General features: G+C 51.0%; 1 protein-coding gene across 1 annotated transcript; it reads right to left on the bottom strand.

The window, feature by feature from the left end:
- Positions 1-4,501: 4,501 nt before the first annotated feature.
- Positions 4,502-20,181, bottom strand: LOC138103944 (serine/threonine-protein kinase PAK 3-like). Its single transcript, XM_069002607.1, has 15 exons — positions 20,106-20,181; positions 19,149-19,186; positions 18,589-18,711; positions 15,408-15,542; positions 14,789-15,130; positions 14,209-14,376; positions 13,723-13,885; positions 12,065-12,128; positions 11,330-11,378; positions 10,458-10,570; positions 9,130-9,247; positions 8,192-8,291; positions 7,550-7,746; positions 5,942-6,079; positions 4,502-4,591 (listed from the first exon to the last, which is right to left on the bottom strand). The coding sequence occupies exons 1-15, from the start codon at positions 20,179-20,181 to the stop codon at positions 4,502-4,504; spliced, it is 1,914 nt and encodes a 637-aa protein (XP_068858708.1).
- Positions 20,182-22,688: the final 2,507 nt, after the last annotated feature.

Genomic DNA, 22,688 nt, shown 5'->3' with positions numbered 1-22,688 from the left:
GGAAGTAGGAGTCCTACTGGACCTCTGGTTCTTTTTCCACCTTTCACCTGTTTGGACACACAGGCAGATCCCTACTGGAAGTGTTATCCACACTACAGAACATCCAGGGTTTGTACCTAATAGCCCATACCCAAGTTAAAGTGTTTGTATGTTTTGTTTTAAACTGATTGATGGGAAGGATAATATAAAAGGCTTGATAAAAAAGAAGACCACCAGAAGATATGGACTAATACAACATAGAGCTCAAGCCAAATGAAGTGTCAAGTATAAGAGGGGGGGATTGTTATGAATGATTTTTGAAGGTTGGCTTTCGCCATATGTTGTATTAATACGACTTTAGTTATAAATTATATAAGGGATTCTAATGTTGGGTATTATGATCTTATCCGTTGGAAATATCACGGGTATAAGATACATGTTAAAGCATTGATGTTGCTGGGGTGGCTCTGATTGTACACGTTTGGTTTCGCGGGGGTTGGGTGAGTTTTGTGTGACAGTGCCCGTTCTGTGGGGAGCGAGCTGTTGCCAGCCAGACTTCGGGAGCAGCACCATAAGAGCAATGAGAGCCCTGACCATGCAAATCGCGATCGCCTCAGAGCCAGAAGAGCGCGGGCTCGCAGAAGATTGACGGGGCCGTGGCCATGCAAAGGCAGGGATTGCCGTGCATCAGCCGCGAGGCTGTAAAAGGCCGAGCCGCCGTTTGCTGAACGAGCCGCGGGCAGCCAGCCGAGCTCCCAGCGCTGCCCTTTGGCTTTGCGAATATGGGGGGTTTGCGTTCTCAGTAAATTTTAATAACTCACGTCCGCTCCGCATCGGGGTCGTTTATAACAGTAGCCCTCGAAGAGGGCAGAGCCCGGGAGAGGGGGGAGATGCTGGAAGAGGGAGGAGTGATCGGGAGAGGGGGAGATCCCGGGAGACGGAGAAAAGCCCTGGGGTACAGCCCGCTAAGGGGGGAGCCTGGGACAGGAGGTAGCTCGGGACTGGGAAAAACCTGAGAGAGGGGGGAGAGCCCGGGAGACGGAGGACAACCTGGGAACGGGGGGAGATCCCGAGAGAGGCGGGAGCCGGGTAGAGGGGAGAGAGCCCGGGAAAGGGGAGAGAACCCTTGGGAGAGGAGCCGGGCTGGGAACCGGGAGAGCCCGGGATCGGGGAGTCCTGCTGATGCCTAGGTTTTAACTTTTATATTTTCCGGATTCTGTACTGCTTAGAGTGTAACTCTGAGGTTTCTTGTAGCTTGCTAATTTCTGCTCACTTGTGCTGGGTAGACATAACAAAGCCTCTCCGGGCCTGCTCTCCAAGGTCACCCACACTGTCCTAGGCCCAAAAAGTATAATCCAAAGAGCTTCTAAGGGGGGCCAGCAGAGAGGAAATGACATCATTGAACTGAAGCTCTAATTGGAGAATTAACCCTGATATGCAAATGAACCAAACCTATGAAGGTGTGAAGAACTCGTGACCTGTCGTCCATCTTGGGGTCCATTTTGGCAATAGCCTCTGGCTCCCAGGGTGTATCTTTGAAGGCCTTTCAAACAAATACCTGTTTTATTCTTTTACTTCTGTCCAGTCTCTGTGTCTAGGAGGCCTCATAAGGCATCACTGCAGCCGGGCCAGGAACCGGGAGAGGCCGGGATCAGGGCGTCCTGCAGCCAGGCCAGGGCCGGGCGCGGGTCAGCGCGTTTCGGGGGAGCGCGGCTGCGGGGACGGGTCTGGAGCCGGCGGCACGTGGAAAGCAACTGCTCGGCAGCAGCGGCGGCGGTGAGAGCACAGCCCTGCCCGGGGATGGGCACCGCTCGGGTTCCCAACGAGGCGATGGCACCGCCGGGTTCGCCGCCGTACCCGTGGCAGCGCCGGGCATCGGTCCCTCCTCGGCGCCGGGGTCACCTGCGCCAGGCGCACCAGAGCATCGCCTCCGTCTTGAGAACCCACAACGAGCAGCGCCTGGCAGGGACTGCAGATCCCCATTGGTGGCAGGGAAAAAAGAGCAAGGAATCTTCCATGGGAGAATAAATGGAATAGAAGTGAGGCGTCACTGGGAAATGTCTTGTACTGAAATGCTATTGCTCCTGACTCAGAACATGGAAGAGGAGTGGGGAGACGTAAATCAGAAGCTGGATGCAATGTCCAGGGACCAGTGATCTGGATAAAATGCTACACAATTGCTGGAATGCTGTATGGATGACTAACTACTGCTTGCCAAGTAATCTGGACTTGTTAGGGGCAGCATAGTTGTCTCTCAAAAATTCCTCTGAAGCCATGATTGAGAACATTCTAAAGAAAGGCTCATAGACCCACATTTCAATGCAGTTGCTGTGGGTTTGATAAATGAAATCTCCTTTTGCACCTCGATTCTCCTAAAGGTTTGTGTTGGGTTTTTTTCACGCACGCATGCATGCAAGATTTGGAGATCTAAGGTAAATGCCTTCTATAAAGGGTGTGGAAGATACTGGCCTTTGGTCAGCAATATGTCAGCAAGAGACAGCTGAGCCATTATTACTGAGAGGAAGAAGAGCCCTGCAAGAGGGGTGTGAGCCCTGGCTGAAGTTCAGTAGAACCACCTTAGGCAGGATCAGTAAGAAGGCACTGAAGAGTGAAGGGTCTAATCATTTGGTGCAGTATTATATGGACTTGGGGATCACTACACCATTGCAGACAAGTTCCCTTTGCAGCAGAAGAGGCTTCCATCTGCTGCCTCTGCCAGAGGCACTGGGATGGACAGAGTGAGCAAGGCTCGGTCAGCTGGCAGGGTTATGGACATTTGCCACGGAGGGGCTGCAACAAAACGGGAAGCCAAAGGCAAACAAGCTCATGGCCTGACTCCAGAACAGCCCAAGCATCCTTTTGGCCCTGCTGGCAGGACAAGAAGGTGCTTTGCACCTTAAAGGCTGCTTAGCCCTTTGCAGGACCAGCCCAAAACATCAAGATCTACAGCAGAAGGATGTGGGGGATTTGGGGTTTTTTTGCTCACTGGGTGGGAGTTGCTTCAGTTGCTGTTTTGAAGGTCTCACCTGAGTTGTCCTAAAATACAGCAAAAAAAGGCTGTGCTTTTGCTGAGTGAAGCCACGTTGTGTCTGTCTTTCAGAAAGGAATAAAGAAAACACAGATTGCCTACTGAAATTGTTCTGCTCCCTTCCAAATCAGTTCACTAGTCAGGCATAAGCCTCAGGCATGTCCCCGGTTCCCTCTCTGCCAGCAACGCAGAGTTGCATTGTGCAGTGCTTGCTGTGCACCAGAGAGCACAAAGCAGGCTGGCCTGGTGCCCCCGAATATTTCTGCAGAACGCTCTGCATTCCACACCTTTGCTCTGACTCAGTGCAGAACTGCAGGATTGCAGGCGCTTCCTCCCCGAGCTGTGTGAGGCACTGGCTCCTGCAGATCTGACCTGACGAGCTGTCGCTGCCTCCCGTTGGCCTCGGTGCCCCTGGCAGAAGTGCCGTGCCTGAAGGACGCTGCCCCGTGCTCGAGCCTGCGGAGCAGCCCGGCTCCCTCCCGCTGTGCCCAGGCTGCTGCACACACTGCTAACCTTTCCCAGGACTTCCAGGGCAGCCGGCAGAAGAGTAGCAATCCTCAGCCGGGCACCAGCCCTCGGCTGCCTTTTGCCTTTCTCTCCTCCTGGGCCGCCTCCAGACGGCCAATGGCACCAGTCTGCGCTGTGCCCAGCACGGCTATGCTTCCCTCGGGAGCAGCCAGCTGCCGCTTTGGCTCTGAGATGGGACGATGTGCCCGCTCCCAGGAAGAGGCACCCAGTGCCAGGCTGCTGCCTCTTGCAGCTCCAAGGGCCTCCTGCCAGCCTGCCTCTGCCCAGCCTCAGGCTGCTCTGGGCTCTGCCAGGGCTCTGCTGGGGCTCTGGCCCAGGCAGTACTGGGCTGCTCTCACCTCACAGTGGCTGACAGCTCTGCATCAGACGAGACTTTCAGAGCACCCTCACTGATCTTTCTGCTTTCTCAGTTGAGCAAGACTCTCCTCCAGCCAGAGATTGCACTTAGGGATACAAATCCAAGTGGCAGGAACCCCAATGCTCTCGAGTCACAGCTGAACACCTGCATCTGCACAGGATGTTTTGGCTGCCCCACTCCTCCTCTGGTTTTGCCTGCAAATGCCATTGCCCTTTCTGTCTCAACTGCAAGTACCACGGCTGGACAAAAACCGGCCAGTGTGCCGTATTCCAAAGGCAGTGTGGTGTGGAGAGGATGAATGAAGAAGAGCCTGCCCCACTTACAAACCACACCAAAGAAGCCATAAGCGTCCCTTTCCACCTTTAAGAAACAACTGACCATTCAGAAGGAAACGTCAAGCTTATTCACAAGGCTGAGAAGGAAGGGAATCTTCAAGGTGAGTTGAGGTTTCTGAAACATTATTTATATGCAATCCTGCTCTGCAATCCTACACTACAATCCTATTCTACAATCATACTTGACAATCCTACTTGACAATCCTACTTGACAATCCTACTCTACAATCCTATTCTAAGCTGGTTGTGGAGTAAACAGGTCTGACGTGATTATCACATTCTTGTCTCCTCCTTCCTCTTCTTCACTGCAATGATCAGTGGCACCAGGCTGGATACAGGCTCAGCTGATGCTACAAATGGGTGCTGCCAAAGGAAACAAAACAAAAAACCCCAATGAACCATGACTTCCCAAGCTCAGTGCTTCACAGGCTCAATCAGGATTCCTCAGGTTCCTAGAAAGACGCAGAAAGAGGACTGACGGGACCATCTGCACCTCCATCTTCATGTGCAGGACCTTGCCATCACAGGCCAACCTGGCCCAGAATCCCACCCATCCATTCATCCAGATGTCTTCATCTTGCTGGCATTTTTGCCCTGCCAGTGCTCTAGAAATGGTGCTTTCTGTCCCCGGGGTTTCTTCCTTTCAGGAAACTTCAAAGCCTCACATAGGTCCCTGTCCTTGAAAGACAGGCACTGTGCTAATTTCCACAGGGACACAGAGCAGTGTCTGCCTTTCCATCCCCTCCCCCTCCTGTGCTGGATGGCACCTGCCTTCCCAGCAGGGACAGCTGAGTAGCACTGGGTCCTGCAGCTCCCTCTCTGCCACTCAGCCTGGCGGTAACCCTGGGGCAGTTCCCGTCTGCTTGACCGTGCCAGGCAGCAGGTGGGGCTGGGACAAATCCATCTCAGCTGTCCTTTTGTGGGTGGCAGAAACCCCTAGGAGTGAGGCAGGGGGCACAAACCAGGGTCCCTCAGAGGCTCACAGTGAGCTGCCCACAGCCAAATCTCCAACTGCTGGGCTGGGACTGGTTTCCTTGGGTTCCCCCACCACCATTTCACGCCTCTGTACCCTGCATTGCTCTACTTCAGTTCTTTTGCCATCAGAGAAGACTGAATACCCCACCAAATTACAATACAGGGCGACAGAAACAATCAGAGGATGGAGCACCTCTCCTCTGAGGACCAGCTGAGAGACCTGGAGTTATTCAGCCTGGAGAAGAACAGGCCCCAGGGAGACTTTACTGCCACATTCCAGTACTTCAAAGGGGCTTCTGAGGAAGTGGGGGACACTTTTTTTAACAGGGCTAGTTGCAGTAGGACATGGGGTAATATTTATAGTATATAATGGGGATCAAGTCAGGTTAGGTGTAAGGAAGAACTTGTTTTACTCAGAGCATGGTGCAACACTAGCACGGGTTGCCCCGAGAGCTGGTAGGTGCCCCATCCCTGGAAACATTCCAGGTCAGGTGGGATGTGGCCCTGAGCAAGCTCTGATCTCTTTAAAGATGCCCCTGGTCATCGCAGGGCACTTGGACCTGATGACCTCTATGGGTCCGTGGCAGCCCAGCCCAGTTGAGGATTCCACGCCGTTTTCATTTGAAAAGCACCAAGGGTGGAGGGGAGGGGCAGGGGGGTTGTCTGATGCCTTGGACTTCAGTGGAGGAGGAGCCCATCCTCGGACACTGTTTCACCTGCAGCCCCTTCGCATTTTACCTGCAGGAGCTCCTTGGCAGACCAGCGCCGCTCCTCGTTGGTCTGCAGGCAGCAGCTCAGGAAGCCACGCAGCAAAGGCGAGAATAGGTTGGGCTCCTGCAGCTTTGGTCTCCCTCCTGTGGCTATCAGGAGTTGAGGCTGCAGAAAAAGGAAACACGAGGCTCCACCTGCTTCTTTCAAGTATCTGTAAATGCTCTCCCAGAGCCCATTGCAGTGGCGGTTTCTGCCCTGGCAGATGGGCAGAGATGACTTTCCTACACCAACAGAAAACCCAAACCCCAAAGCAGCCACAGCTTTTCCGACATCCAGCGGATCTTGCCTTGGCAGCTGATTTCATTGGCTGACCTAGCTAGTGGGAACTACATCAGCAAAAGCACGTTTTGCTTCTCTGAGGATTGACACCAGCTTGACAGGCTATTTGAAGAGGGAGTTTGCTCTATCTATACCATCTCCAAGGATTATTACATGAAAGGCATCTCTGCAGTGCTTGTTGGTCCATTAAGCACAGCTTCCATACAACAAAAATCATCAAGTTCTTTGTTCTCTTCTTGAAAAAAATGCAGACGCAAAATCCATCTAAAATAGACGGAAATAACAATGGAAAGAGGCCTAGGAGTCTCCATGAAAATGCCTGCCACAATAGGAACAGCTCTGTGCTGGTGGCACTGAAAGAGATGGTGACCAAAGAGACTTTGTTATGATCCTCTTCAACCCAGAGGAAAATTTCCTTTGCTTTTCCCACACCACCAGAGGTCACAAAGGGGGTTTTATCCTGTCCTTCTGCAGCTGAGCTCAGCCACTGGACACGGTGGGGAGCTGGAGCCCTCCTCCCTGTCATTATAACTGTGCAACCCAGGGACGTCCCTGCTCCTGCGGTAAAGGAACACGGCACCCGTGTCAACCACAGAGCTTGGGTCCCAGCCCCAGTCACCTGGCTGCAAGCTCTTTAATGTTCCAACAAACACCAAGGGTTTGGCATACAATTCTAACTGCAGTCTGAGAAAAAGACATGCTGAACTTATCCAGGCCACCCAGACACATGACAGAACAACGTACAGATGATTTGGAAGCCTGACAGTTTCAAAGACCCACAGGATTTGGAAAAGATGCTGCAGCTTGGAGGAAAATTGATGTGCTGTGGCTAATAAAGGAAGAAGCAAGAAGCACTGCTTGGGGTTTGCTTTGCTGGTTTTTTCTCTTGTCTTTTTTTCTTTTTCCTTTCTCTTTCTGTTTTCCTTTTTCCTTTTCTATAAAGTTGAAACTGGGAAGGTCCAGCCTCCATTTCAAAGGATATTTATCACACTGCTAAACTCTCCACTGAAAAATTCTTGTCCTTCAGAGACAGAGCTCCAAGAGAGTTTGACAAGCACATGAGAAACGTCAGGCATGGCTGAAGGCCAAAATGGCAGGTTTCTGAGCTGGCTGCTTGCCACTTCCCTTCTGATGCAAGCAAAAGTACCGCAGATGCTGATGTGCTGCAGGGCCATTTTTAGAAGGGGACCTTGGTGGAAGCAGTGCCAGCAGACGGCAATGGGATTTTGCCCAGTTGCAAACAGAACATGGGACAGGTGAGAAAGACAGAGGGATCAGTGAGTATTGGCTCCTTACCGAGACAGGATCTCCATTCCAGTGAGGAACTTCCCGTTCCACCATTTCGATTCCCACTATGCCAAAAGACCATATGTCCGCTTTGGGGCCATACGGTTGACCTGTCACGATTTCAGGTGCCATCCACCCAGAAATCCCGGCCACTGATCTCTGTCTACTCTGCTCAGGGGTGAGCTGAGCAGAGAGGCCAAAATCAGCTGAGGAGAAAACAAAATACTGTGAAAACCAGCTCAAATTAGGAAACCAAGCAAAAGAATTCCCCACTCTCAGTCTCAGAATGCACTGTGTAATCTGCTAGAAAACCGTCCGTGCTCTATTTCCTCAGGGCTTTAGCCAAGGAAATATGGAATTGGCCACTTCAAAAAACCCCACATTTTTTACACTGCCCCCAGCAGTGGCCTATATTTTCCTGAAGCTTTGGATTGTAGCTCCCTCCCTGTGGAAGGGACGCACACAAACCTATGCCACTCTTGACTGCTTGTTCCTTGTGATACCTCTGTGCACGTTGCAACTGTGCCCTCAGCTCATGGCAGGGGTCCCTGCACTGCCACCAGCACCACTTTGGGGGAACTGGCAGTCACTCAAAAGCAGCCCCAAACCCCACATCCCCAGAATGCCGTGCCTGACCAAGAATATACCGACCCAGCTTGACAGAGCCGTGGGTTCCAAGAAGGATGTTGCAGCTCTTCACATGCTGGTGGATCATGTGGTTTGAATGAAGAAAATCCAGTCCTTTCAGGCACTGAGAGAGAAAACAGAAACAGGAGGGCAAAAATTAGTGATGTGATTTCAGCCCACAAGAAAGGAAACAGCTCTAAAAGATTCCCTTTCCAGGGGAATGGGGAGTAATGGCAGAACACGGTGCCATCGAGAGGAAGAGCTTGCTGCTCCAACACTGCCTTTCTAAGGGAAGGCATGTCAGCTTTTGAAAGAGCAATGGGAATTGCTGTTCTAGACTGTCCCCTGCAAACCAGCCCGAATGACTGCTGCTGCAGTGGATGTGCTCTCTCCATCCAGAGGACAAACGAGGGGTTGCCATGAAAGAAAAAGTCCTTCCCTTTGGTGTGAAGTGGATCACTTTTGGGTGGGGGGCTGCATGGCAAAGGTTTTCTTGCTGGCCTCAGCACAGACTTGGAAGCATCACATGAGTCGCCTTTCAGAAGCAAACAGCATTTTGGGTGCACTACTGTCCTTTTCAGCTGAGGACTGTGAGAAAGGAGTCTCTCTTTTTCTTTGCCATTAGTTTCAAATCCTGCCACCAGCACCTTTGCTTTTACAGGCAGGGAACGCAGTGCAGACAGGCTCCAGGCAAACATTTAGAGAGGCAAGGTGGAGAACAGCAAATACAAATACAAGAGACAGAGCAAGAATACAAGAGCAGGAGATAAGAGTACAAGAACAGAGTACAGTGAGTGCAGGCACACTGCCACGCAGTTCACTTGAGATGCTCTTGCTTCTCCATAGCACAGCAGCAACACAGAAACAAAGCTTGGCACATGAAATCTCTGCTGTGCTGAGCCCCTGTTTCCCAGACAATCCTGCCCAAGCCCTCGGAAGGAAGCACAGGTGGGATCCCTGACCTCCCGACTGATGGTTGCCATCTCGTCTTCACACAGGTAGGTCTTGCTGATGACATCGCTCAGAGTGTCTCCATCCATGTACTCCATAACCAGCCAGAGTTCCTCATCCACAAGGTAGCTGAAGGAAGGAAACAAGGATGTGGAGATGAACATACATGGCTACGTTGCTGTTTGGAAAAGACAATGGTTGATTCTCCTTTCCGGGTCCCTTTGAAATGAGGACAGAACAAAAGGAGTAGACGTTCCCTCTAGGCTGTGCAGTGTTTGCAACCTGTGCAGTCTCAAGGAGAAAGGCACAGCTGTGAAAAAGGAGATGTCCTAGATAGCCAGCAAGTGAAAAATGCAGTTTGGTAACAGCCCAGATAAAAAACCTGTCATGCATGGTATGTCTGGAAATAAGCACCTAGTCTTCCTGGCATGCACGGCAATGGAAAAGAGGGGCAACAATCCCAGGGAAATCCTCTCCAGGATGGTTTATCAGCACTTAAAACACTTGAAAAAATCAAGCCCCAAAACAGCATGGAGGCAGTGAACTTAAAGGCTATTGATTTAGTAAGATAGTGCTGATCCAGGTTTTTGAACAAACTTCAAACTAAGTGTGCCAGGGAAGATTAATGCAGACAAAATGCACTCTCTTCCCATCCATTGGAGATGAGTAGAGAAATGATAATTAACCAGTAATTAAGAGCTCTATTTTCTGCCAGTGACCCTGAATCCGGGGGAGGAAGGGAAGCAGAGGTTAAATGATTTGCTAAGAAGCTGCTTGTTAAAAGCAATGCATACAGCTTGCTCAACACTTACTGTGCCTGCCAAAGCAGAATGAGAAGATAGAAGACTATTGATAAGGGGAAGGAATCTTGACCAAAGATCCTGTTTTTGAACATGTGCAGGGAAGCAAGATGAAAAGTTCAGAATCAGGAAGACTCTTTACTTCATCTGAGGAAGACCCTTACTTCACCCTGGAGACCCCTGCCCACGACCACCAGACAACACTGCGCAAGCGCAAGGCGGATGTAAAGGACTTTTGGGCTCATTGTAATACGAGGCGAGGCTGGGCGGGGCTGGGCAATGAATATGTATAGGTGTATTGGGAAACTCAGTGAATATGGGACTTGTAACCCGATAAATACCAGGCTGAATGCAGCTGTGGGCACACATGACTTTGGAGGAATTATCCCCCACGCGTCCCAGCGCTGGAATAAACATACCTACTTTACTCCTTATTCCAGTAGTGGAGTCTTTCCCGCATATCAACCCAAGTGGGTTTTTAACCTCGCATGCTTGAGTATGTGAACCAACATTCATGGGATAAAACCAGAACCACTCACCTGTCTAAATAGTTCACAGTGTTGGGGTTCTTATTCATTTTCATGACCATGAGTTCATTTCCAGTTACTTCCTTCCTCCTTGGTCCTTGAAGATTTATTTTCTTTATGGCCACCTAAAATGACATGGAAAATCAGTAGCTTGAGAAGTTGGTGGCACGAGACCACAACGCACATGGAGTGAGTGATTTTGGAATGACACAGCCGAGCTGTGCCAAAGTGCCACAGGAGGAATTAGGAACTGACGTTCCAACAGCCCATTTCTCCGCTCCCTTGGGGCCAGAAACAGGACATGTGGCCACTGACGTTTTGCCTTGTCCACTTGCTAACAATGGTGTCTCTACTATCACCCACAAAGCTCTGCCCACACTCTCTGCTGCTCTGTCTGGGATCCAAAGAAGTAATCCAAGCCTTGGTACTCTATGGATACATCCTGGGCTATAAGAGCAGGGCTTAGGGGCTTTTAGGGACACCTTGCACATCCCTCCCTAGGTGCAGTTCTCAAGCGCAGCACTGCAGGTTGCTAAGGAACTACCAGTAAGATTCAGATGTATTTGCTGGCAGCCAGAAATGAGAATTCAGGACTCTGAAACTGTAGCCCCCCAGAGCAGTGAGATGCTCTAAGGCACCACCTTTGTTTTAGCCATTGAGAGCGAGTGAGCGCGTCCTTCTCCGAAAGCGACCGCCACCCTCCTTGCCTTCCTTCTGAGAAGGACAAAGAGTGTCCCAAATGCATTTTGCAGGCTGGCACCCGTCTGCGCTTCCTGTGCCTTTGCAGCACGGCTCTCCCAGTGACCCAAAGCTCCAGCCACAACTCACACCAGAGGGGAAAGCCCTCGAGAGCTGCAGAATCTGCAGGGGCTGTTGACATTTACCTCTCCTCCTGTGGCAGTGTCGAGTGCTCTACAAACCTCTCCGAAAGTCCTAGAAAGAAAACAGCAGCAAAGAAAGGAGAAGCTGTTTAGACCTTGGAGTGAAAGCCAGCCCAGATGGGAGATCTCTGCTCTAAGTGCCTAAAACCTGCAGGGTGCAGGAAGGATCTGCCAGAAGGTGATGATGCCTTTTCCTCTCCAGTGCATGGGCACTGGGCCTGTTCCTGAAGCTTTGGGCTTTAGTGCCTCAGCTCAAAAAGAGAGTTTATTCTTTCATCTTGAGTTTCTAAACTGTGTGGTTCTAATCCTGACCACTGAGTATTTCCTTCAACAAACTCTTGGAAAGAACTGTTCCTGAGAACTGTTATCTGACAGCTCCCAGGGGGTAGGTTGCTCTTTCAGGCAAGCAAGATTCTTCTCCTTTCATTAGTGTGGCCTCATGATTTTGAGACATACAAAAATGCTAAGGAAATTAACACACAGGTGTCCCACAGTTGAGAGACCAGGAGATCTTCCAGCTCCTGTTCCTTGCTGCAGGCAAGACCGTGGCAGCATGGAGATGCCTTTGACAATGCCTTCTGACCACACTTACACATTCTGACCAGCACTGAGAGATGGGACAATCTAACCCCAGTGTCTGAACACGTTTGCAGCTTGCCTGACTTCACACTTGGTAGATATTCCACCAGCAAAACTCCTGGCCCATGATTTTGTAGAAGTAACTGTGGTTGGACTCACCCGCTGCCGATATTTTCCAGTTCAATGTATTTTGTCACCGGATTTTCCATGCTCACCATTTTCCCTGAGAGGAACAAAATGCAAGGTGCTCACTTGAAAGCAGAGATGCCACCTTCCAGGAGATACAAAAGGCAGCCCCACTGCCTGGGGCTCTGAGCCCCTTGTGGTCAGAGTTACCCTGTGGGTAACAACAGCAACAGCAAGAAGACAGGCAGCTCGGCAGCACAGATGGCTGGCACAGATTTTCTACAGTTCTTTGGAGAGATCTCTTGCCAGGGAACTAGCCACATGCAGAGGAGACAGAGACCAGAAGAGAACAGGTACCAAGGCAGGTGAGTTGTCATCTGTAAGCACTAAGGAGAGCTGGAACTAACAGCGGCTTTCTTTTCTTGGGAATAAGCACTGTGAGATTCAACAAAAGGTTTCATATTTCCCAAGATTAAATGCACCTTGGGTTCTAGAATCAATTCCTATGAACAAGTGACATTTTTAAAACAGGAAGGAATATTGCCAAGTGTTGCCAGGAGGGGAGGGCATCTTCTCCACCTTCCAGCAGTTTGCCAGAAGAACGCCTTTCTCTTTGTAAAGCAGAGCAGCTCATGCTATAAGCAATACCAGCGGGGCTTTCAGCATCAGGACCCTCAGCCTTTAGGGCAGGCTGAGCTCAAAGACGCCCTTGCCCGTGTCCCATGTGAAGAACCACACCGCTTCTCTTCCCCCTGACTGCGCGGATCAGTCGCTGGCATTGGACTCGCCCTCTCAGCTCCGCACACGTCCCCGCCTTCCCAGCTCGGCACAGCGGCCACGGGCAGCAAGGACAGCAGTGCTCCTCGGGCGCCGGCGTGGCACGGACAGCTGCCCAGAGGAGATGCTGAGCCTCTCCTGAGTCCAGGCCGTGCCATGCAGAAGCCGGCCCAGACGAGGGGCTGCTGCCTCCCGGCAGCTCCGCGCTGCAGCGGCCGGGCAGCAGCAGGACTCTCTCAGCTGAGGAAGGCTCCAGCCTCTGCAGTCGCAGCGGCCGTCAGGGGCAGGGCAGGTACCACAGCAAGGCTGGGAAAGCCCAAGGATGAGCACTGACAAGCACTGGGAAGAAGCCACAGCCAGACCGAGCCCTGTTACAAGCTGTTGCCCCCATTCAGGGCACGACAGGATTGGCTTTGAGATCAGACACACCGAGGTGCACATCAATGTCCTTTTTGTCCCAACAGGTGATGGTAGACACAGAGTCAACTGGGCTCTGTTCTCAGCCCCACCAGGCCTTATCTGAGAGCACAGCACTGGCAGCTATTATGGGCAAGAAGCAGATTAAATGGGTTGTGCTGCAGAAGCACAAAGGGTGTTTTCCTGGAGAGTGACCTGTGCAGGGTTGTGCCAAAGGGTAGAACTCCAGCAGTCACGGCCTTCTGCTGATCCAGGAACAGTCCCTGCTTCTGCCTTTAGCAGAGAGGGAAGCTCAAGCAAACCCAAGGCAGTCCGAGCTGCCCTCAGAGGCAGCAGGAACACCCAGAGCACTCCCTCGCTGCCTCGAAGCACAGCAGTTCCTGTGGGGAGTCCTAAATGTCCCCACAACGCCAGACTGAGGAGGAACATTTGGTACAGCTGTGCTGGCCCATGCACACAACACACTGTCCCTCACCCAAGAAATACACAAGACGTACTCAGTAGCTCCAGGTACTTGTCCTCGTTCTCCTGTTGCTGAGCAGCTGTGACCACACTGGAGCTGAGCAAACTGCCCGGGCTCCACTTCTCAGGTTGGGGAGCAAAGGCTCCTTTAGATGACGCTGCTGCTGCAGCAGGTTCAGTGACAGAGCCTGTGTAGATCTGAGACAAGAAATGGGTCTGTGTCAGAAAGTGTGGCTGGCAGAGACTGCCCTGGGATCACGTTTCAAATGCAAGCCCTTAGGAAGGTGCTGTCAGCCACTTTCAGAGCTCTTAAACGGGTTTCTTTGGATATCCACTTCTGAAACCAGAGGGGTCAAAACCAAAGGCTGGTTTTACTCGAGTCCATGGCCAATTTCATGTTCCATTTTCATGGATTTTCTGAAGGATGACTGCCACAGTGACTGCTCCACTTCCTCCCAAGGACTCTTTTCCCCCTCCAAGGGCTGCAGATACACTTGCAGCTCCTTGTTCTAATGTTCTACCTCCTCCCATTGGATCCTCTTTTCCACCACCATCTTCAGGATATGCTCAGCCTTCAGCACCTCTGGTTGGGACAGGTCCTGTGCCTCACGCCAACCTTGGGGCTCTTTGTGGCCAATCACTTGCTGGAAGTCTTCGCAGGCTGCCAGGTGAGATGTCAACACTTCCACCTCAAGTCAAACAGAACAAAGCAGTCAGAGACAGTACAGCTTGTCCCTGTCAGCCGTGAGGAAAGGGAGAGAACAGGAGAGGGCCAGATTCACAAGGGATACAGAATTCAAAATCTATCTGGGTCACCAAGCTGACCTGCAGAGACACCTCAAGAAACAAGGAGAGCAGGAACAGGCCAGCAGGAATCCATTTGGATGACTGCTGGCCAAAAGGCCAAAGGACTAGTCGCGCTGTCCAGGGCAGCAGCTGAGATTCAGCAGCCCAGGACGTGTCCTTCAGAGTGGCTGTGATAGAGGCCACAGCAGGAGGGCACTCACAGGCATCGCCCCCTTGCCTGCTCTGCAGAGGAAAGGCAAGAAGGGCAGAAACCACCGGTTCGGTGACTGCAGTGGCTATCGCTGTTGCACTCACTCGTTTTTGTAGAACCTCCTTCTCCTGAAGCAGGTGATTAGGCTCTTTGATGATTTTCATTCCTTCCTCCAGCCTCTTCTCCCTTGGCTTGATCCTAGCCTTATTTGTCTGCAATTCTGCCTGCAGGCTGTCCTCCACTTTCTGTGAAGAACAAGCGAGAGCAAGTTTCATGAGTGGAGTGGCTGCCACTCTTCCACTCACCTGGTTTTGTAGATTGCCCCTCTGCCGATGGAGATTCCAGTGCTCTTGAATTCTTCTGATGTCTTCCTCGTGCCTCCTCTTCACTGCCTTGATGTCACTCTGGGCTTTGGGCAGCTCTGCTTGTGGCTCTGCCTTGATGTCCTGTGCACACAAATGCAGAGCAAGTGACTGGCAGCTGCCATCAGGCTCAGCTTTTTCCTCTTTTGGCCTCAAAATCACATTCTTTCAGCCACTCCCTTCTGCTTCCCTACCCAGCTCTGCTTCCATTGGAACCCTCCCATCCCGCTGCTGGTCTCTGCAGATTACAAGGCTCTGTGCTTTCAGTGCCTGTGGGACTCCTGGCCTCTTCCATCCCAAGAGCTCCGTTTTATGCCCCTGTTCCTGCCCTTCACTCTGTCACCTGGCTAGTCAGGCTTACTTGGCCATTCTCTTGTGGCTCTTCCACCTGCTGCCTGAGCTGCTCCAGCTGCTCTCGGGCTGGGAACAGCTCTCCCCGTGTCTGGCAAGGCATCTCTGATAGAGCAATCTGCTCATGCTCTTTCTCTAGAAGGAGCTGCACAGAAAGCAAGAGAAGATGGGTTTCAACTTCCCATAAAACATTTGTGGGGCAGGACTCAAAGACTGATGGGCTCACACATTCCCAAAGCAATGTGCTGCTGCTCTCCTGGGTCATTCCCTGCCCATGGGGAGGCACAGATTCCAAAGTGACATTGGCAGTACAGTTAGGGTCCATCTGGGACTGAAGCTCCAACAGACTCTTAGGCATCTGACAGGGAACGTGGGGCATTTCTCAAGGTTCTGCTGAGGACCTCGCTCCTCTTCTGCCATGTCCTGCTTGTCTTTCAGAAGTGACTGACACCCAGCCCTGTCCCACAGCCCCACCCTGGCTCTGCAGGTGGCTTCCTGTGGGAGCTTGCTCCTTGTGAGAGACACTTCTGGAGTTCATGTTCTCTTCAGGCCTGCACTGCCATTCCTGCCTTTCTGACATCTACACTCTTGTTACAGATCCTGGATTATTCAGGAGATGAGGATGCGCACAAAGACCCTCTGATGAAGGTCAGAGGGCCTCTAGGGCCACCTCAGTATATGCAGGAGGACCAAGGTGTTTATTCTCCCTCTTTTGTCAGCTGAGAATTCTGACTGGCTGTACCAGAGACCCTCACAAGGTCCCATTAACAAATTAACTTAGACACCCTTCAGGATGCCAATGAAGGAAACCATGTGTCATGTAATGCATGTTTGACCAGAGTCCCCAAACACCACCTAGAGCATGGGATTGTTCCAGTCCCTTAGGACAGGCCAAAATTTAAAGGATAAACAGGGGGTTTCAGGGTGGAAAAGGCTGGAGGAGGAAAACACCTCTGAGGGGAAAAAATAACCATCTCTGGAGGGGGAAACATCTCTGCCTGCTCAGGATCAGTCAATGGAAGGAGTTTCTCCTCCTCTCAAGGGGTGCTTTAGGTGAGCTTTGCACCTCCAGCTGCCTTGGAGCAAAACCAGGAAGATTCATTTATGTAGATAGATAGATAGATAGACAGACCGATAGATCGATAGATTGATTGATAGATAGATAGATCTATCTCACTGTTATCATCCCTCTTTTCCTATACTTTCCATCACTACACACATCAACACTCAGTAGCCAGTGCCCTGATCAGCAGCAATCCTGAACTTGCTCTCCTGTTGCTTCAATAAACCACGCTCTTGGGGAACCTGGAGCAGGAAGGTCCTTATGGAATGCGATCAGGCCCAGGGCCCTGCACTGGGAACTGCACTCTTTGTGCATCTGTGCTGGGGCAAGTTCTTCTCTTGGACTCAACCAGACTGACGGTGCTAAAGTGGCTGCAATCAGAAATGAAGCTGATCTGAATGAAGCTGAAGCCCCTCTGATCTCTGAGGGCCCTGGAATGCAGGGGCCTTGATTTCCTGCTAAACTCCCATACCTGGAATGCAACAGATACTGATCCTCTGGGCTGCCAAAAGGCACGGGCGCTGTTAACCTGAAAGTGATGTGCAAGGCCCTGCTGGCTGGGTGGCCACCAGAACAGCTCCTTCTGCACCAATGTCCCTGCCCCCAACTACGTTTTCTCATGCAAAAATACTGCATCTTCCAGAACTGCAAACTAAAATTCTAGCAGAATCTCTTCCAGTGCTGGAAAAGGGCAGGAAAGGTTGAGCAAAAGCACCTTTGCTCACTGGAGAAAGAGAAATGACACAGGGCCTCTCCTTCTAGCAAACAAACAAATAAATAAACAAAAAGATGAAAGTATCACCTATTCCAGTGTCTAAAGCACTTGGATGCAGTGAGGGGATGCTTGGCAGGGAAATGGCCCTTGTGGTGAGCGCTGTCACATAGGGATTTATGGAAGTGTAGCTGAAGGTCCTTCATGAGCCTCCCTTCTCCAGGCTAAAGCTCCCTCAGTGCCTCCTCACTGGACTTGTGCTCCACACCCTTCCCCTGTTCCCTTGCCCTTCTCTGGACCTGCTCCAGCCCCTCAATGTCATTCTGCTTCACAGGGGCCCAGAACTGGACACAGCACTCCAGCTGCGGCCTCACCGGTGCCCAGCACAGGGGGACGGTCACTGCCCTGCTCCTGCTGCCCCACTATTGCTGACACAGGCCAGGATGCCCTTGGCCCCTTGGCCACCGGGGCACAGCTGGCTCATGTCAGCTACTGTTGACCAGCACCCCTGGGTCCTTTCCTCCCAGGCAGCTCCCCAGGCACAAAGTTGCACATTTGTCTTAAAATACAGCATCAAGAATTTCAAGATGTCCTTCCTGTTCTTAGCACTCACTACAAGACAGCAGACAAGGATCTGCAGCTTCATCCCAGCCTCCAGACTCCAGTGGAGTTTTCAAAGCTGCACACTTCACAACAGAAAGTATCAGCAGAAACATGCAGCCTCTGGGTTTTGCCCCAGAAGAAGGGTTCAGAACTATGCAGTTTGTTTCTTTTGCCACATGGGAGAAGAGTGGCCCCACACAGGTCATGGACAACACAATCATCTCTTTGCAGCTTATCAAAAGCAAAATCACAGCACACTCAGAGCCCCTGTCAGCTCTGCTCCTGCCTGCTCTGCCTGAAGAGGCGAAAGAACAACCTGGCAACAAAGGCACCGAAAACCCGGACTTCAGGCAGCAATTCCACATCCCCAGTGTGTCTCTGAAATACTCCCCGGTAAGCACATCCAAGAAGCCCTTTGGGACAAGCCACCCCAAAGAGCTGGTGTGGACAAATCAACACTTTTTGTGCCTGCAGCTACTTGGCCAGCCTGTGGAGTGGGACACGGCTCTCCAGGCCACCGTGTCCCCTACGTGTCTGGCAAGGCTGAGAGCGGTGTCTTTGGAGCGCACCCTCCCGTGGGGACAGGGGAGCCTTCATGACTCAGGCTGGCCCCTCCTGGAATCCCAGCAAGCTGGGGCTGGAGCATGACAGGTCAAAGGCCTTTTCCAGCTGTCAGTGGCTGGGGGGAATCGCTAGGTCCTGGCAGGACTCCAGCACTCAGCATCCTCGGCCACCACCAGCAAGTGCTGGCTGGTCAGAAACTTGCAGCTCTGATTTCCTTGAAAGACAGCACCAACCAGAACTGGCACTTACTGTCTTGGAAAGTTCAGGCTGTGGTGTGACCACAGCTGGAGGGTTGTGGTCATTTTGCTCCTCTTTGGCCTCTTCTCCAGGAGCAGAGGGAGCCAGAGGAGACTCTGCTGTTAGTTCTGTGCTCTGTGGACAGGCAGGAGTGTGAGGGACAGGCAGTTACCTATCATTTATAACCTTATTCCTATTCAGCTCTACAGCCAGCTCTACTAAGGAGAAATCATAACCTTTGATAGCAAGGGGATTCTAAGTCCCTCCAACTAAATTAAAATGGGCTAATTCAACAGTACTGCATATTGCTCTGAATTAGATGTTCCACCCAGGCTACTGTCAGGAAGCAACGTTCTCTCGGCAAATCTGGGCTTTTAGTTCTTTAAAAGCTCTGAAATGCAGAACTAGGAAACAGCCAGCGATGTCTTTGCTACTACTGCTGCAGACATGGAAATGGATTTTCTCTCAGCCTACCCAGCTGGCCCTCCTCACTCTACTGCCACAGACCAAGCTCACAGCTTGTTCCACAATTCTTAAATGCCAGGAACATCAAAGGTTCCTTTCTCACTCACCTTGGGATCAGCACCTCTGAATACATGGGTCAGGTGACCTGCAGTGGACAAGGGAAAAGGAACGAGGCACTGTGAGAAAACTGCCTGTGCTGGTGAACCCCCCAGAACAAGTCAACCCCAACAGAGAGTATTTTCCTTTCACAGCATCCCTCCAGGAGACACAATTCTTTCACACAGCCAGCAAGAGAACAGGACAATATTCTTGGTTGTGCCTACGCTTTGGCCTGTTTTGCCAGTAAACAAATACAAACTTGATCAAGAAAATGCAGATTGTTCTTTCACACTTAATGCTTCTGTTCTGCCCAGCAGTTAAAGCAGCTTTTGTTCTCTTCTCTTTCGGGTACCTTATTTTTAAAATAAATTGCATGCACCAATTGCCATTAAGTTGCTGAAAACAGTTGCCCAGAAAAGCTTCCCCCAAATGCCCCTGAGCTGTGGCAGCTCTATTGTGAAACTGCTCAGGAGCAGCTCTGGGGTTCAGGAGCAGACACTCACTGTTTTGGAGTTTGCACTTCATTGCAAAGGGAATCGCTATTTTAGCACTCAGTAAAGGGTCAAGTTAGTCAAATCTTTTAATGACAAAATTTAGAATAAAAGAAGCTTTCCCTGAATTCCAGGGAGAACCACAAAGTCTTTAGAAGGCCTTCTGAGAACGTCTCCCAATCTGCCTTTTCAAAGTCGTCCTGCTTGACCCAGCACACTGAGGAAATGACGGACTCGGCTGCCACAGACTCTGCCCTGGAGGGAAGGGAACCCCTGGAGGTTCCCTTGCAAATGCTGCCCACGCCCCCCTGGCTACAGACAGCCCCTTTTTAGCTGAACGTGTTGACAGGAGCTTTACCAAACCAGTGACATCCTAATGGTGTTTTTGTTTCAAAGTCAACTCAGTTACTAAGAAAGAGCAGGAAGAGATAAAAAAGCCAGATTAAGCTACACCCAGGGAAAACCTCTACTTACGTGTCAGGTTAGCCAGGTAATATCCAGAATAACCAAAGCCATACACAGTGCAAACTGCAGCAGCGAGTGTCTCCATGGTTTGAGCACTGCTGTGCAAGTTTGCAGACTGTGCTCTAACACAAGAAAAAACAAGGCTCCTGTCAGAGTGCAGCTGCCCCCTGACAAGGCCTCAACCAGGAGGATGCTCCTGCTCTGAGCAAGCCCAAGAGCTGCTCTGACACTGAGGCCTTCCATGCACCAAGACAACCTTCTGATGACAGCACCACAACGTGGCAACCATGCCCTGACATCACAAAGCAGCTGCTCCGCGTCGGTCTGTGACTTTATGCAAAGCAACCCAAGCTTCCCTGCAGCAAACACCAAATAGCCTGGGAAGTTCTCCTCTGTCAAAGCAGCACAAATTCCCCTCATGGGCCAAAGCCTGTTGTTCAAGGGCTCCAAGAGAACTCAAAGAGTGCCCCAAGCACCTACAGCCTGTACCCCAAGTGCACACTGAGATGCGACCAAAGCAAAGGAAACCAGGCCAAGAAAATGGCCCAAAGCACTGCACAGATCCAGGAGGGAAGGCACTATGGGCATAACAGCTGAAATAATCCCTAACAAATCGCCCCACATATTTGCACATTTATTGGACATGCCCTGGGCTCCTCTGTATGTACATCTCTGCCTCTGCCTTTGTGCCTCTTTGGAAGCAGAACTGGCAGGATTTGCCCAGCAGCAGCAGCTGCTCCAAGCTGGGAACGCGACTGGCAGTGCTGATTTCCAGAGGCTGCTGGCTCCCAGGTGGAGCCAAGGCAGGAGCGGGTTGAAAGGTGCTGGCGCTGCTGCTGCTCTGTGCCAGAGAGCCCCGGCTGGGAGGGCACGGTGCCCACTGCGCTGTGGGCTCTCTCTCCTGCCAGAGCTGGGCACACCTGGGAACGAGTCATGCCGACCTGTGGGAAAACCAAGGGGCTTGGGGAGGCTGCATTTCCCTGCACACACCCAGGCCACCTGGGGCAGAGAGCTTTGGCCACCCAAAAGGTAAACCAGATGGAAACAGCTTGAAAAGGTTTCATTTCAACCTTTCTTTATTCTTCAATAGAAATGACCAAAATGGAAGTTACCAAGCAGGGCCTGATCCCTGCTGCCATCTCAGCGTTAGAAAGGAGGCATTACTTTATTTCAGCACTAGGTGCATGAGGAATCACTTTGCTAACACGGGCAACACCCAGCAATCTCATCTACTCATTTGTATCCATGGAACTAAGACATATTCATTACTTTGTTCAAACTCACAGGCTAAACATTCCCACAAAGTATTTGACATATTTAAATCACTTCCCCAGAATTACTGACATTGAGAGGAGGGGTCTCTTGAGGGCCTCTGGTGGTTGTTCTGCAAATTCTCCTTCTATGCTCAAGAGCCTCCTAAAACCACTTTCTTCCCCTTGAATGCATTGCAGCTGTCTTCTTAGCAGGCCCCCTCTCTTTATTCTCAAGGCTAACTTATCCACTTGCACACATTAATCACTGGTGTGGGGCAATACAGGACTAAGCACTGTCTGTTAAAGCTTAAGGAATTCACAATTTGTTACAGGTAAACCTTTTCCCTCTCCTTCCTTCTCTGGCAATCAAACACACGCATTTCGTGATCACCAAGCCCAAGGCCGCCTCCGACCCTCCTGTCACCCACCAGCCCTTCTCCCCTCACAAACAGCAGGTCCAGCGGTGCCTCCCTCGCTGGCTCAGTCACCAGCTGTGTCAGAAGTTCTCTGTCCCACACTCCAGGAACATCCTGGACTGTTTGCTCTCCGCTGCACTCTATTGCCAGCAGACATCCCCACCCTGTTCCGTTCCCCCTGCAGAGCCTCGTACCTGCTATCCACGGGCACCTGGGAAGGGGGGGCAGTCACAGAGGAGACGCACCCGCTGCGCTGGGCAGGAACCAAAACCCTCTCGAGTCACAGCTGCAGGCCTGTATCTGCACAGGATGCTCTGGCTGCCCCACTCCTCATGGGCTTTTAGCTGGAAATGCTGCTGAACTTTATGCCTCACGTAGAAGTACCATGGCTGAGCAAAAAATGGCCAGTGGGCCATATTCCAAAGGCACTGCAGTGTGGAGTTGATGAGGGAAGGGGAGACCCTTCCCCAATTCCATAACAAAACCACCATAAAAGGACTTTCCATCTCGAAAAAACAAGGGACAATTCAGAAAGTGAATGTAGAGCTTATTCACAGGGTGACAAGGAAGGGAATCTTCCAGTGGAGTTGAGATTTGATAGAGGTTTTAATCTGAGCCCTCTTCAGGCTGTAGATTTAAAAATTTATTTTTAAAGGTATTTTAAAAGGCTGTGCAGTCTTATGGCTTTGTTCTGATACCAAAATGGCTACACGAAATGTACTGGCATTTTAATTACACCCAAACTGATTACTCTCTAAAACATTTTCTGCAGAATAGACACTGAAGAAAAAATGAAAAGGTAAACAGTGGATTGCTGACCTTGCAAATGTCTACTAAACTTATCAGACAATGAGACGTTTTTAGTTAGATCAAAGAGCAAATTTAATTTGTATTGATACCTTGATTTATACAGACCTGTTGAC

Source organism: Aphelocoma coerulescens (genome assembly GCF_041296385.1).
Source record: "Aphelocoma coerulescens isolate FSJ_1873_10779 chromosome Z unlocalized genomic scaffold, UR_Acoe_1.0 ChrZ_unloc_scaf_1, whole genome shotgun sequence".
Taxonomy (NCBI): domain Eukaryota; kingdom Metazoa; phylum Chordata; class Aves; order Passeriformes; family Corvidae; genus Aphelocoma; species Aphelocoma coerulescens.
The sequence above is the reverse complement of the archived record's forward strand: the minus strand, read 5'-3'. Positions and strand labels throughout refer to the sequence as shown.

Bases quoted from the DNA above. Each gene is read 5' to 3' on its own strand.
- LOC138103944 (XM_069002607.1), bottom strand. From the start codon at position 20,181: ATGGAGACACTCGCTGCTGCAGTTTGCACTGTGTATGGCTTTGGTTAT. The intron at 15,543-18,588 runs GTAAGTGCCAGT...CTTTCTGTGCAG, and splicing joins AGCCTGAACTTTCCAAGACA to CTCCTTCTAGAGAAAGAGCA. The intron at 7,747-8,191 runs GTCGGTATATTC...TTTTCTCCTCAG, and splicing joins CCACGGCTCTGTCAAGCTGG to CTGATTTTGGCCTCTCTGCT.